Source organism: Somniosus microcephalus, chromosome 17, assembly GCF_052327205.1.
Source record: "Somniosus microcephalus isolate GS21.2 chromosome 17, FLI_Smic_1.0, whole genome shotgun sequence".
Lineage (NCBI taxonomy): Eukaryota > Metazoa > Chordata > Chondrichthyes > Squaliformes > Somniosidae > Somniosus > Somniosus microcephalus.
This window is the reverse complement of record NC_141003.1, coordinates 9,451,707-9,464,641: the sequence shown is the minus strand read 5'-3', so window position 1 is coordinate 9,464,641 and position 12,935 is coordinate 9,451,707. Positions and strand designations below refer to the sequence as shown.

The 12,935-nt window shown below is 44.8% G+C and overlaps 1 protein-coding gene across 4 annotated transcripts in view; it reads right to left on the bottom strand.

Annotated features, from left to right (window-relative positions):
• cfap54 (cilia and flagella associated 54) overlaps positions 1 to 12,935 on the bottom strand; it is an 859,633-nt gene that overhangs the window by 291,568 nt on the left and 555,130 nt on the right. For all 4 annotated transcript variants that reach the window (XM_086009903.1, XM_086009902.1, XM_086009901.1 and 1 more), the window contains 3 exons: positions 12,425 to 12,619; positions 9,409 to 9,475; positions 122 to 313 (listed from right to left, as the gene is read on the bottom strand). In XM_086009903.1, the coding sequence (XP_085866029.1) occupies positions 122 to 313; positions 9,409 to 9,475; positions 12,425 to 12,619 (454 nt within the window). The remainder of the gene's footprint in view (positions 1 to 121; positions 314 to 9,408; positions 9,476 to 12,424; positions 12,620 to 12,935) is intronic.

The following is a 12,935-nucleotide window of genomic DNA, read 5'->3' as shown; positions in this document are numbered from 1 at the left end:
AACATAGCAAATTCTATCTTGCATCTATGTTTATTTAGACATTAAAGTAAAAAAGTTTCAGCCACAATTTTGTCCTTTTGAATTCTGCATATTATGAATCTGTAGTTTAAGATTTTCTTACCAGTAGGTTTTGCTTAGCGCTATGTAGCTGATGGAGGAGGAAGTTTAGACTTCCCACCACTGTGCGTATATCAGCTCTGAATCGGTCTGAGAAGAGATCAATCCCAGGAACAACATCACAGTCAAATCCTATTTCGTATGATGCATACTCACGATCAGATCTCGGGTGTGGAAATGTGGTCCTGAATAGGCCCTAAGGCAAGGGATAAAAAGTGAAAATGTTAGACTGACTTTTTATTTGTTATATTTTACGATGCTTACTGTTTCTATTCATTTTTTTGAACAAAGTTTTGTCTGCATTGTAGAACCATTCGCACTAATTCGCAATCTCACTCAAACAAGCCACAAGAACAAATGTTCTGTAAATATGTTATTTGATGACCAGTGTGGTTCAGCCTCAGACAAATGTCGACTACAAAAAATGGTCAAGTCCAATCCGGCCAATTACCGTCCTATCAGCCTACTTTCAATCTCCACTTGCCTGGATGAATGCGGCTCCAACAACACTCAAGAAGCTCGACACCATTCAGGACAAAACAGCCCACTTGATCGGCACCCCATCCACCATCTTTAACATTTACTCCCCTCCACCACTGGCACAATGTGGCTACAGTGTGTACCATCTAAAAGATGCACTGCAGCAACTCGCCAAAAGCTTCTTCAACAGCACCTCCCAAACCTGCGACCTCTACAACCTAGAAGGACATGGACAGCAGGCGCGTGGGAACACCACCTCTAAGTTCCCCTCCAAGTCACACACCATCCTGATTTCGAAATAGATTGCCGTTACTTCATCGTCGCTGGGTCAACTGTGTGTCAGCTGTGGCTCAGTTGGTAGCCTCTGAGTCAGAAGGTTGTGGGTTCAAGTCCCACGCCAGGGACTTGAGCACATAAATCTAGCCTGACACTCCAATGCAGTGCTGAGGGAGCACTGTCTTTTGGATGAGATGTTAAACCGAGGCCCTGTCTGCTCTCTCAGTTGGACGTAAAAGATCCCATGGCACTATTTCGAAGAAGAGCAGGGGAGTTATCCCCGGTGTCCTGGCCAATGTTTATCCCTCAATCAACAGAACAGAAACAGATTATCTAGTCATTATCACTGCTGTTTGGGGGAGCTTGCTGTGCGCAAATTCGCTGTTGGAAAATATTTCCCACATTACAACAGTGACTACACTCCAAAAATACTTCATTGGCTGTAAAGCGCTTTGAGACATCCGGTAGTTGTGAAAGGCGCTATATAAATGCAAGTCTTTCTTTCTTTCAAAATCCTGGAACTCCCTACCTAACAGCACTGTGGGAGCAACTTTGCCACACAGACTGCAGCGGTTCAAGAAGGCAGCTCACCGCCAGCTTCTTAAGGGCAACTAGGGACGGTCAATAAATGCTGGCCTTACCAGCAATGCCCACATCCCAATAATGAATAAAATGTATCCACTCCCACGCTTCTCTCTACAACATTCTGTACCCAACCAGCATTCTGGTGCGAGCTATGTCATTCTTTATATTGGAGGTGCATCAAAGTGTTGCAAGGGGTACGAGACCCCCAGTTTTCTCTCTTTTCCTATGGAATAACATCCAGCATCCAGTATGTGGCTCCCAGGTTGAGACCGGGCACTCACTTTGCATGATATCGCAAGAGCACTGGACTATAAACTGTAGTCTAAACTCTTCTGCTCTGTACTTTCTCCCAGCTATAATCTAATTTAGTACTGTACATTTTCAAATGTACTCTCATTTCAACTGTTCCTTCATTATAATAAACCGTTTGACTGGCTTCCAAACACGTGGGTATGGCATGGTCTAAGGGAGTTTTTGTGACTGGAAGGCTGTTTCCAGTGGGGTTCCGCAGGGCTCAGTACTAGGTCCTTTGCTTTTTGTGGTATATATATATCAATGATTTGGACTAGAATGTAGGAAGTATGATTAAGAAGTTTGCAGATGATACAAAAATCAGCCGTGTGGTTAATAATGAAGAAGAAAGCTGCAGACTGCAGGAAGATATCAATGGACTGGTCAGGTGGGCAGTGCAATGGCAAATGGAATTAAATCTGGAGAAGTGTGAGGGTAATGCATTTGGGGAGGGCTAACAAGGCAAGGGAATACACTATAAATGGTAGGACACTGAGAAGTGCAGAAGATCAGAGGGCCCTTGGAGTGCATGTCCACAGATCCCTGAAGGTAGCCGGACAGGTAGATAAGGTGATTAAGAAGGCATACGGGATACTTGCCTTTATTAGCCGAGGCATAGAATATATGAGCAGGGAGGTTATGCTTGAACTGTATAAAACACTAGTTAGGCCGCAGCTAGAGTACTGCGTGTAGTTCTGGTCACCACATTACAGGAAGGATGTGATTGCACTAGAGAGCGTACAGAGGAGATTTACGAGGATGTTGCCTGGGCTGGGGAATTTTAGCTATGAGGAAATATTGGATAGGCTGGGGTTGTTTTCTTTGGAACAGAGGAGGCTGAGGGGAGACCTAATTGAGGTGTATAAAATTATATGGGGCCCAGATAGAGTGGATAGGAAGGACCTATTTCCCTTAGCAGAGGGGTCAATAACCAGGGGGCATAGATTTAAAGTGATTGGTTGGAGGTTTAGAGGAGAATTTTTTTCATCCAGAGGGTGGTGGGGGTCTGGAACTCACTGCCTGAAAGGGTGGTAGAGGCAGAGACCCTCATCACATTTTAAAAGTACTTGGATATGCACTTGAAGTGCCGTAACCTACAAGGCTACGGACCAAGTGCTGGAAAGTGAGATTAGGGTGGATAGCTCTTTGTTGGCCGTCACGGACAAGATGGGCCAAATGGCCTCCTTCTGTACTGTAAATTTCTATGATTCTATGGTAGCATAGTGGTTATGTTGCTGGACTAGTAATCCAGAGGGTTGGACCAATAATTCAGGGATGCGTACTTCAAATCCCACCATGGCAGTCTACAAATTTGATTTCTGGAATAGAAAGCTAGCATCGATAATAGTGACCATGAAAATATTGGATTGTCGTAAAAGATTCACTAATGCTCTTTAGGGAAGGAAACCTACCGTCCTTACCCGGTCTGGCCTATATGTGGCTCCAGACCCATGGCAACATGGTTGACTCGTAAATGCCCTCTGAAATGGCCTAGCAAGCCAATCAGTTGTATCAAACCGCTACAAAAAAGTACAATGAGAATAAAAGTGGATGGACCACCTGGCATCGACGTAGGCACGAAAAAAGGCCAGTCGACCCTGCAAAGTCCCTTCACTAACATCTGGGCATTTGTGCCAAAACTGGCAGACCTGTCCCACAGACTAGTCAAGAAACAGCCTGACATAATAGGACTGTTTGGCTGGATTCCAAACACCAAACAAAGAATCATACCTATCAGCCAACGTCTCCGACTCCACCATCACCATCCCTGGGTATGTCCTGTCCCACCGGTAAAGGTGGTGATACAGTGGTATACAGTCGGGGGGGGGAGGGGGGAAAGAGTCGCCCTGGGAGTCATCAACATTGATTCTGGACACAATGAAGTCTCATCAGGTCAAATATGGGCAAGGAAACCTCCTGCTGATTACCACCTACCGCCCTACCTTAGCTGATGAATCAGTGCTCCTCCATGTTGAACGCCACTTGGAAGAAGCAGTGAGGGTAGCAAGGGAACAGAATGTACCCTGGGTGAGGGACTTCAATGTCCATCACCAAAAGTGGCTCTGTGTAACATCACTACTGACCGAGCTGGCCGAGTCCTGAAGGACATAGCTGCCAGACTGGACTTGTGGCAGGTGGTGAGAGAAACAACATGAGGGAAAAACCTACTTGATCTTGTCCTCATCAATCTACCTGTCACAAATGCATTTGTCCTTGGCAGTATTGGTAGCAGTGACCACCGCACAGTCCTTGTGGAAACCAAGTCCCACCTTCACACTGAGAACACCCTCCATCGTGTTGTGTGGCACTACCACCGTGCTAAATGGGATCGATTCAGAACAGATCGAACAGCTCAAAACATGAGGTGCTGTGGGCAGCACAATTGTATTCCACCACAACCCGGCATATCCCTCACTTTACCATTACCATCAAGCCAAGCAACCAACCCTGGCTCAATGAGGAGTGTAGAAGAGCATGCCAGGAGCAGCACCAGGCGTACTTGAAAATGAGGTGCAAACCTGGTGAAGCTATTACACAGGATTATATGCATGCTAAACAGCGGAGGAAGCATGCTATAAACAGAGCTAAGCGATCCCATAGCCAACAGGCAGATCAAAGCTCTGCAGTCCTGCCACATCCAGACATGAGTGATGGTGGACAATTAAGCAACTAACATGGAGGAGGAGGCTCCATGATCATCCCCATCCTCAATGATGGCGGAGCCCAGTACGTGAGTGCAAAAGACAAGGCTGAAGCATTCACAACCATCTTCAGCCAGGAGTGGTGAGTGGATGATCCATCTCAGCCTCCTCCTGAGGTCCCCACTATCGCAGACGCCAGTCTTCAGCCAATTCAATTCACTCCATGTGATATCAAGAAACAGCTGAGCAGACTGCATATAGCAAAGACTATGGGCCCCCGACAACATTCCGACTGTAGAGCTGAAGACTTGTGCTCCAGAACTAGCCGGACCTCGAGCCAAGCTGTTACAACACTGACAACTACCTGACAATGTAGAAAATTGCCCAGGTATGTCCTGTCTACAAAAAGCAGGACAAATCCAATCCGGCCAATTACTGCCCCATCAGTCTATTCTCAATCGTCAGCAAAGTGATGGAAGAGGTTGTCGATGGTGCTATCAAGCGGCACTTACTCACCGATGCTCAAACATGAACAAAAGAGCTAAATTCCAGAGGTGAGGGGAGAGTGACTGCCCTTGACAGCATTTGACCGAGTATGGCACCAAAGAGGCCTAATAAAATTGATGTTAATGAAGATCAAGGATAAACTCTCCACTGGCTGGAGTTATACCCAGCACAAAGGAAGATGGTTGTAGTTGTTGGAGGCCAATTATCTCAGCCCCAGGGCATTGCTGCAGGAGATCCTCAAGCCTAGGCCAAACAATCTTCAGCTGTTTCATCAATGACCTTCCCTCAATTATAAGGTCAGAAGTGGGGATTGCACTGATGATTGCACAGTGTTCAGTACCATTCACAATTCCTCCAATAGTGAAGCAGTCTGTGCCCGCATGCAGCAAGACCTGGACGACATACAGGCTAGGGCTGGTAAATAGCAAGTAACATTTGCATCAAACAAGTGCCAAGCAATGACTATCTCCGAGAGAGTCCAACCACCTCTCCTTGACATTCAATGGCATTACCATCACAGAATCCTCCACCATCAACATCCTGGAGATTATCATTGACCAGCAGCTCAACAGTACCAGCCACATATATACTGTGGCTACAAGAGCTGTTCAGAGGCTGGGTAGTCTGTGGCAAGTGACTCACTTCCGAACTCCCCTAAGTCTTTCCACCACCTAAAATGCAGAAGTCAGGAGTGTGATGTAATACTCTCCACCTGCCATTACCAGGAGTGCAGCTCCAACAACACTCAAGAAGCTCAACACCATTCAAGATAAACAGCCCACTTGATCGGCACCACCTTGAATATTTACTACCGCTACCACCGGTGCAATGTGGCTGCAGTGTGCACCATCTACAAGTTGCACTGCAGCAACTCATCAAAGCTTCTTCGACAGCACCTCCCAAACCTGTGACCTCTACCACCTAGAAGGACATGGGCAGCAGGCGCATGGGAACACCACCATCTCCAAGATCCCCTCCAAGTCACACACCATCCTGACTTGGAAATATATCGCCGTTCCTTCATCATTGCTTGGTCAAAATCCTGGAACTCCCTCCCTAACAGCACTGTGGGAGTACCTTCACCACATGGACTGCAGCGGTTCAAGAAGGCGGCTCACCAATACCTTCTAGAGGGCAACTAGGGATGGGCAATAAATGTTGGCCTTGCCAGCAACATCCACATCCCATGAATGAATAAATCATTTTTTTTAATGTTACGATGTGATAAATTTGAACTCTTGGGTGACTGGGAGCCAACGTAGGTCAGTAAAAACAGGCTGAGTGGGATTTGGTGTAGGATAGGATAAGGGCAACAGGGTTTTAGATGAGCTAAAGTTCATGGAGGGTGCAGCATGGGAGACCGGCCAAGAGAGCAATGTAAGAGTAAAGTCTGGAGATGACAAAGTCATCAGTGAGGGTTTCAGCGCTAGATGGGCTGAAGTAAGGGCAATGGGGAGCAATGTTTTGGAGGTGGATATAAGCAGTATTTGTGATGGAGAGGATATGGGGTTAGAAGCTCAGATCAGTCAAATAAGATGTCAAGATTGCAAACAGTCTGGTTCAGCCTAAGACAGTGGTCATGAGTGGGGGAGGGGGGGGAATAGGTAACAAGCATACAGAGTTTGTCATGGGGGCCAAATATGATAGCTTTGGTCTTCCCAATGTATAGCTGGAGGAAACTGTAACTCGTCCAAGACTGGATGTTGGATAAGCAATCTGACAACACAGAGGCAGTGGAGGGGTCAATAGTGGTGGTGGCGAGGCAGAGCTGGGCATTGAAAGCGTACATGTGGAACCAGGACAAAGCAGCCCGTTTGATGGGTACCCCATTCACCACCTTAAACATCCACTCCCTCCACCATCGGCGTACCGTGGCTGCAGTGTTTACCATCTACAAGATGCACTGCAGCAACTCGCCAAGGCTTCTTCGACAGCACCTGCCAAACCCGTGACCTCCACCACCTAGAAGGACAAGGGCAGCAGGCGCATGGGAACACCACCACATTCAAGTTCCCCTCCAAGTCACACACCATCCTGATTTGGAAATATATCGCTGTTACTTCATCATCGCTGGGTCAAAATCCTGGAACTCCCTCCCTAACAGCATTGTGGGAGTACCTTCACCACATGGACTTCAGCGTTTCAAGAAGACAGCTCACCACCACCATCTCAAGACCAATTAGGGGTAGGCAATAAATGCTGGCCTTGGCAGCGATGCTCACATACCAGGAACGAATAAAAAAAAAAGCTGACTCCATGTTTACAGATGATGTCGCTAAAAGGTAGCATGTCAGCCATGGCTCAGTTGGTAGCACCCTCACCTTTTAGTCAGAAGGTTGTGGGTTTAGGTCACATTTCAAAGACTTGAGCACAAAAGTCTAGGCTAGCACGCCAGTGCAGTGCTGAAGGAGTGCTGCACTGTCAGGGGTGCCGTCTTTCAAATGAGACGTTAAACCGAGGCCCTGTCTGCTCTTTCAGGTGGATGTAAAAGGTTCTATTGTAGGAATTAATGAATTCCTACGAATAACTGAGATTGACACCAGAGAACAATTAAACAGGTCTTTACTCAATGGAGATGCCATGAGGACTGCCTGGGCGGTCCCGTGGTTTGCGACGTGATGTCATCGCGTTTTCCCGCGCTCTTAAAGGGGCCACGCCCTGTACATGCAAACTCTATATACAAAACACAGTAATGCCTAACACAATGGTACAGGTTTAGGCTGGTGTTTGTTAAAGAGAATTATATACAGTTAGCCAGAGTCATTCAGTGGTTCTGCCACACTATGGTACTATTTCGAAGAAGAACAGGGGAGTTATCCCCAGTGTCCTGGCCAATATTTTATTCCTCAATCAACATCACTAAAACAGATTACTGTATCTGGTCATCATCACTTTGCTATTTGTGGGACCTTGCTGTGCACAAATTGGCTGTCAATTTCCCTACATTACAACAGTGACTACACTTCAAAAGTACTTCATTGACTGTAAAGCACTTTGAGACGTCCTGAGGTCGTGGAAGGCGCTATATAAATGTAAGACTTTCTTTTCTTTTCTTTTATGTAGATGTGGCAGAGAGGGCTAAAGATAGATCCTTGGGGGATTCTGGAGGTAACATTACAGGGAGCAGGAATAGAAACCATTGCTGAAGATGCTCAGGAATTTCTGGATCTGGAGAGAATATGGGGTTAGAAGCTTAGATGAGGGTCAAATAGGACGTCAAGGTTGTGAACAGTCTGGTTCAGCCTAAGACAGTGGTCAGGGAGTGGGGGGGAATAGGTGACAAGCATACAGAGTTTGTCCCGGGTGCCAAATATGATCGTTTTGGTCTTCCCAATGTTTAGCTGGAGGAAATTGAACTGGATAGGCAAGAGTGGAACCAAGCACGAGCAGGACAATGGAGGAGAGGCATTAAAGGAGGATTGTGTGGTCGACCATGTCAAAGGCTGTAGAGAGGTCAAGGAGGATGAGGAGAGATGATGCACCACCATCACAGTCACAGAGGATGCCATTTGTGACTTTGATTAGGGTTGTTTCAGTTCTGTGGCAGGGGCAGAAACCTGATTGAAGAGATTCAAACAGGGAGTTGTGGGAAAGATTGGCACAGACATGAGAGGCGATAACTATTGGACATCTTTGAGAATTGTATGTTGGATACCTTGGAGAGTTGAAGGCTAATAATCAAATTTCCCTGTATCTTGAAGAACAGGCTTTCCAAGATGGACAGGACAGCAGTGGGGTGCCATGAAAAGAAAACATGGCTTATCTTCTGCTTTTAATGTCTACAAGAAAGACTTGAGCCAGGACATAAGTGACTGGGACAACATCATTCATGAGTATAACTTTAGTGGCTAGTGTAATAAACATAGGCAGAGGGGTCCATTAACTATAATATAGAAAGATAAGCTGTTAATAAAACTACTCCTCAAAGGATTCGAGAACAGTTAAGTCAGGAATTCTTGTTCAAGAACAGTTAAGTCAGGAAGTATTTTGGAAGTAAACAACTATTTACATGAATAGACTGTTTTCAAAGGATTCGGGAACAGATACATCATGAGGTCTTATCTGTGACATGAGCCTTTCATGTAGGCAAACTAAGGTGTATAAAGGAGCTTGGTTTTCAACAGTTATTTGGAGGGCTCTAAAGATAGAGAAACCAAAAAGCTACTCGCTGTGTACAGTATAGATTGATCACCTGTGCTGTATTTCAATAAAGTCTGTTCCGTATATTCCACCATAAAGTGTCTCGTGCTTACTTGAAAGTGTGTCATTGTGAACCATAAAAGAAAGGAAGTTGATTAGCAGTTGATCCTTACAATAACACATTCAAGGACTTTGGAAAGAAAAGGGACAATGGAGATAGGGCAGTAGTTTGCAAGGACAAAGGAGCCGTGGGTGGATTTTTTGTGGAGAGTGATGGTAGCAGTTTTTAAAGGGAGCGGGACTGTACCATGTAAGTATTAAGTGCATAGCAAATACATCATTTCTAAAGGAGTCATAAGCATGATTATACCTTAAAAAAAAAGGTTGATAAGATGCAGCAATCAAGTCTGAATCTGAAGTCCGATGATGTAATAAACCTAAGTCACAAGCACATCACATTAATAATACAACAAACTGTGAGTTATGGAGAATTGTTAATATCAGTTAGTGCAAGATGCCAATAACTGTTGTCTAGAAATGGTATACCAGGAGAGGTGCTCAGGGATAATTGAGAAGTTTATATTATAGGTTAAAATGCAGGGGGTTAGTTCCTTTAAATTAATACAACCAATGTTATCATAGTGCAAACAACACAGAAAATGTACTATCAAAACTGAAAAGCAAGCAAACAACTAAAACAAAGGATTATCTTTAATTATGTGCTGATAACTTGAAGCTGCATGAATAAAAAGATTATTATGTAGATAAAGTAAACTTGATGGCTGAGATTTCCCGGATGTGTCTGTCCCAGGGGCTTATTTTCTTCGATCCTGTGGCTGATAACATGATGTACTAAAATCATGAAACAAGATTATCACTAAAATTAATTTACTCCGCACATTAAAAATACAATGGCCCAGAAATTAGGTTCGGGGGCTTGCCGCGCGTGCAAGCCCCCGATGTGCACTTACCCGGTGCGCTGACATTTCAATCCTGACCCGCATTGCATTTCCTGTCACTGGCCCGCTTCAGGTCCTGCCGCGCTGTGCGTGCGTGACCCAGCGGCGTACTTAGTGCGATGAGCCGGCTGGGATCACGTGAGCACTGGGCAACCAATGGGAGGTTGCAAAAGTTCATTCATGAGTTTGATAGTAAGAACTGTCAAACTCATGAAAACTCCTGGCCCCAAAACACTACTTAAACTTGAAAGAAAATTTTAAAAAAATCACACTACTTAAATAAACTATAAATAACTGTAAAAAAACTATTTTAAACAATAATTTTAAATTTTGAAAAAAATTATAATATAAAAAATTGGGGCTAAAAATAGACTTACCTTACTGTAAAATCTTCAAAAAAAATTAACCTGTGGAAAAATTTTCTAATTTTACTTAATAGACCACTTACCTGTTAACATAAGAACATAAGAAATAGGAGCAGGAGTAGGCCAATCGGCCCCTCGAGCCTGCTCCGCCATTCAATAAGATAATAATTCAACTTTATTGTCATTGTACAATGCACAAATACATGAACAACGAAATGTGATCTTGCAAGCTCCCATGAGTCCAGTACAAATAACATTAACATTAAACGTGGCTGATCTGATCCTAACCACCAATCCACTATCACAGAACCATCTCCTGAATCTAACAGAATTAGACACACGAAATAGGAGCAGGATCAGGCTACACGGCCCCTGGGCCCGCTCCGCTACCCACAGGGGCATGACCATTCCGAACCTAGACTCATGTCCAAATTCCTGCCCGCTCCCTGTAACCCTTAATTCCCTTTACTTCTAGGAAACTGTCTATTTCTGTTTTAAATTTATGTAATGATGTAGCTTCTACAGCTTTTTGGGGCAGCATATTCCATGGACCTACCACCCTCATATGTTAAAAGTAAGTACTTTTTCCACGCGTAAAAACCGGAGTCTTTTCCCCACGGGCAACTCTTCAAAAAAAAGGGAAGTTCAGCGCACACGCGCTACCTGAAACCTTGCACGCGTTCCGCCTCTTAACCCCTTGGGTCAGAGGAGAGGAAATGCCGGTTTTCCCCGCATGCGCTGTGCATGCTGAAAACCGGCAATTCCTCCGGGCCCACGCGTGAGTACCCCGTCCGTACTCACGCGTTGGGACAGGAATTACTGGCCCAATGTTACTTCCATAACATTGCTCTCCTCCGCCCTTACGTCAGCCCTCTTGAAATAGTGCTGGAAATACTCAGCAGGTCAGGCAGCATCTGCTGAGTATGTCCAGCAATTTTGTTTACATTTCAGATTTCCAGCATCCACAGTATTCTGCCTCTTTTTTATAATGGTTGTTGACAATTGATTTTTTTGCAATGACTGGCCAGAGGGAAGGAGAGAAGAGCTAAAGGTAAACAAAGGTATGCTAACCCGTATCACAAAGGTGCAGTTAATGGGTCTAACAGCCAATGAATAGTTTTGTTTACAAGAAAGCTGCATTTGTTGGCAACAACGCATTGACTAGTGCAGAGCTGCACAGACAGCGGAAGAAAGTGAGATGAAATGAGGCTGGGGCCTCCAAATCCCAGCCGCTTCTTTGCCATCGGTAGTGGTAGGCTGGCCGGCTAACTCTGCGGCTCGGTTACTCAACAATCAACATTGCCCCCCGTGTGTGGTAAATGACAGACTGCCCAAGGAGAAAGTGTAGGTAAATAGCACCAGCAAATAGATTTTTGATTAAAGAAGCGCTAAAGAGGGATAAGCATTAGTGTACAGTTAAACTTTGGGACTATCCAAATGGATCGCATGTTCTGGGGAATTAATTTGGAGCCCATTAAGCATATCTAAAACCTCCATCTCATTAATGTCAAAGTCTGTAAATATACTTGGGCTATCTCTATTGGTAGAAAGCAGGTACCATAGCCTTGTTTTATGAATAATTAAATTGTACACATCTGTTAGAAATTCTAGTGCAATTTAAGGAAAGTCACTGCACACACAGATTAATTAGCTAGTTATTCCAGTTTGCAAATATTTACACAATTTGTTAAATAGCCTACATGCAATTTGTAGCATTATCATTACATCCTGCAACATAATAAAATAAAAAGGCAGGAGAATTTTTAAAATCTATCAACACTAAACATCAGAATGGAAGAACATCTCATGAGATGAGTTTACAAAATGAAGATAGAGCGTTGTGTAGAGGTCAGTGTGCCCACATCATTTTCTCTCAACAAAAAATCATGCAGAGCGCAAGACCCGCCCCATCTGAATTCCGATCTTCTCCCCGGTCACATCCCCGCTCTATCTGGCGTGCTAATTTGTAAACTCTATCCTGACATCCCAACAGGAAACAAAAAGCAACTTTTTTCTTACGCACTATAGAATAATGTATTACTTGTTGGCTGGTGGTACTTACTGAGCTATTTTCGCAGTTAAGACTCCAGCCTGTAAACAACCCCAAATACCAGCTCGATCTAGCAAGGCTTCACTGTAATCCATGGAATGTTTCAATGAGATTCTGCTGCTGCTTTCCAAGTGTTGCCAGTTATTTACAAAGTCAGTCATGGTTAATGCTGCATCAATTGCTTGGCTCCAACATCTACAAGCTGCTCTGTAAAATAAAGTTATTTTTATAATAGGCAATTAATACTTTTATTGGCATAAACATCAGGCTTCCCAACTGGAATGGGCGATTGGTCTCCCGAGCGGCGTCGAGGGAAAACAAAACGGAGAGAGAGAGGGTAAAGCAGCAGCCGGGTTCAGGACCGAGCGGCGGAAACGGGAAAGGCGCACGGAAAAAAAACGCGCAGAGCACAGCCAGGGCTCAAGGGCTGAACAGTGTCCGCGGGGAGAAGAAGGGAGAGCGCGGGAGACGCCATTGAGCCGCGGAGAAGGAAGAGCGCGGGAGACGCCATTTTTGACAGTTA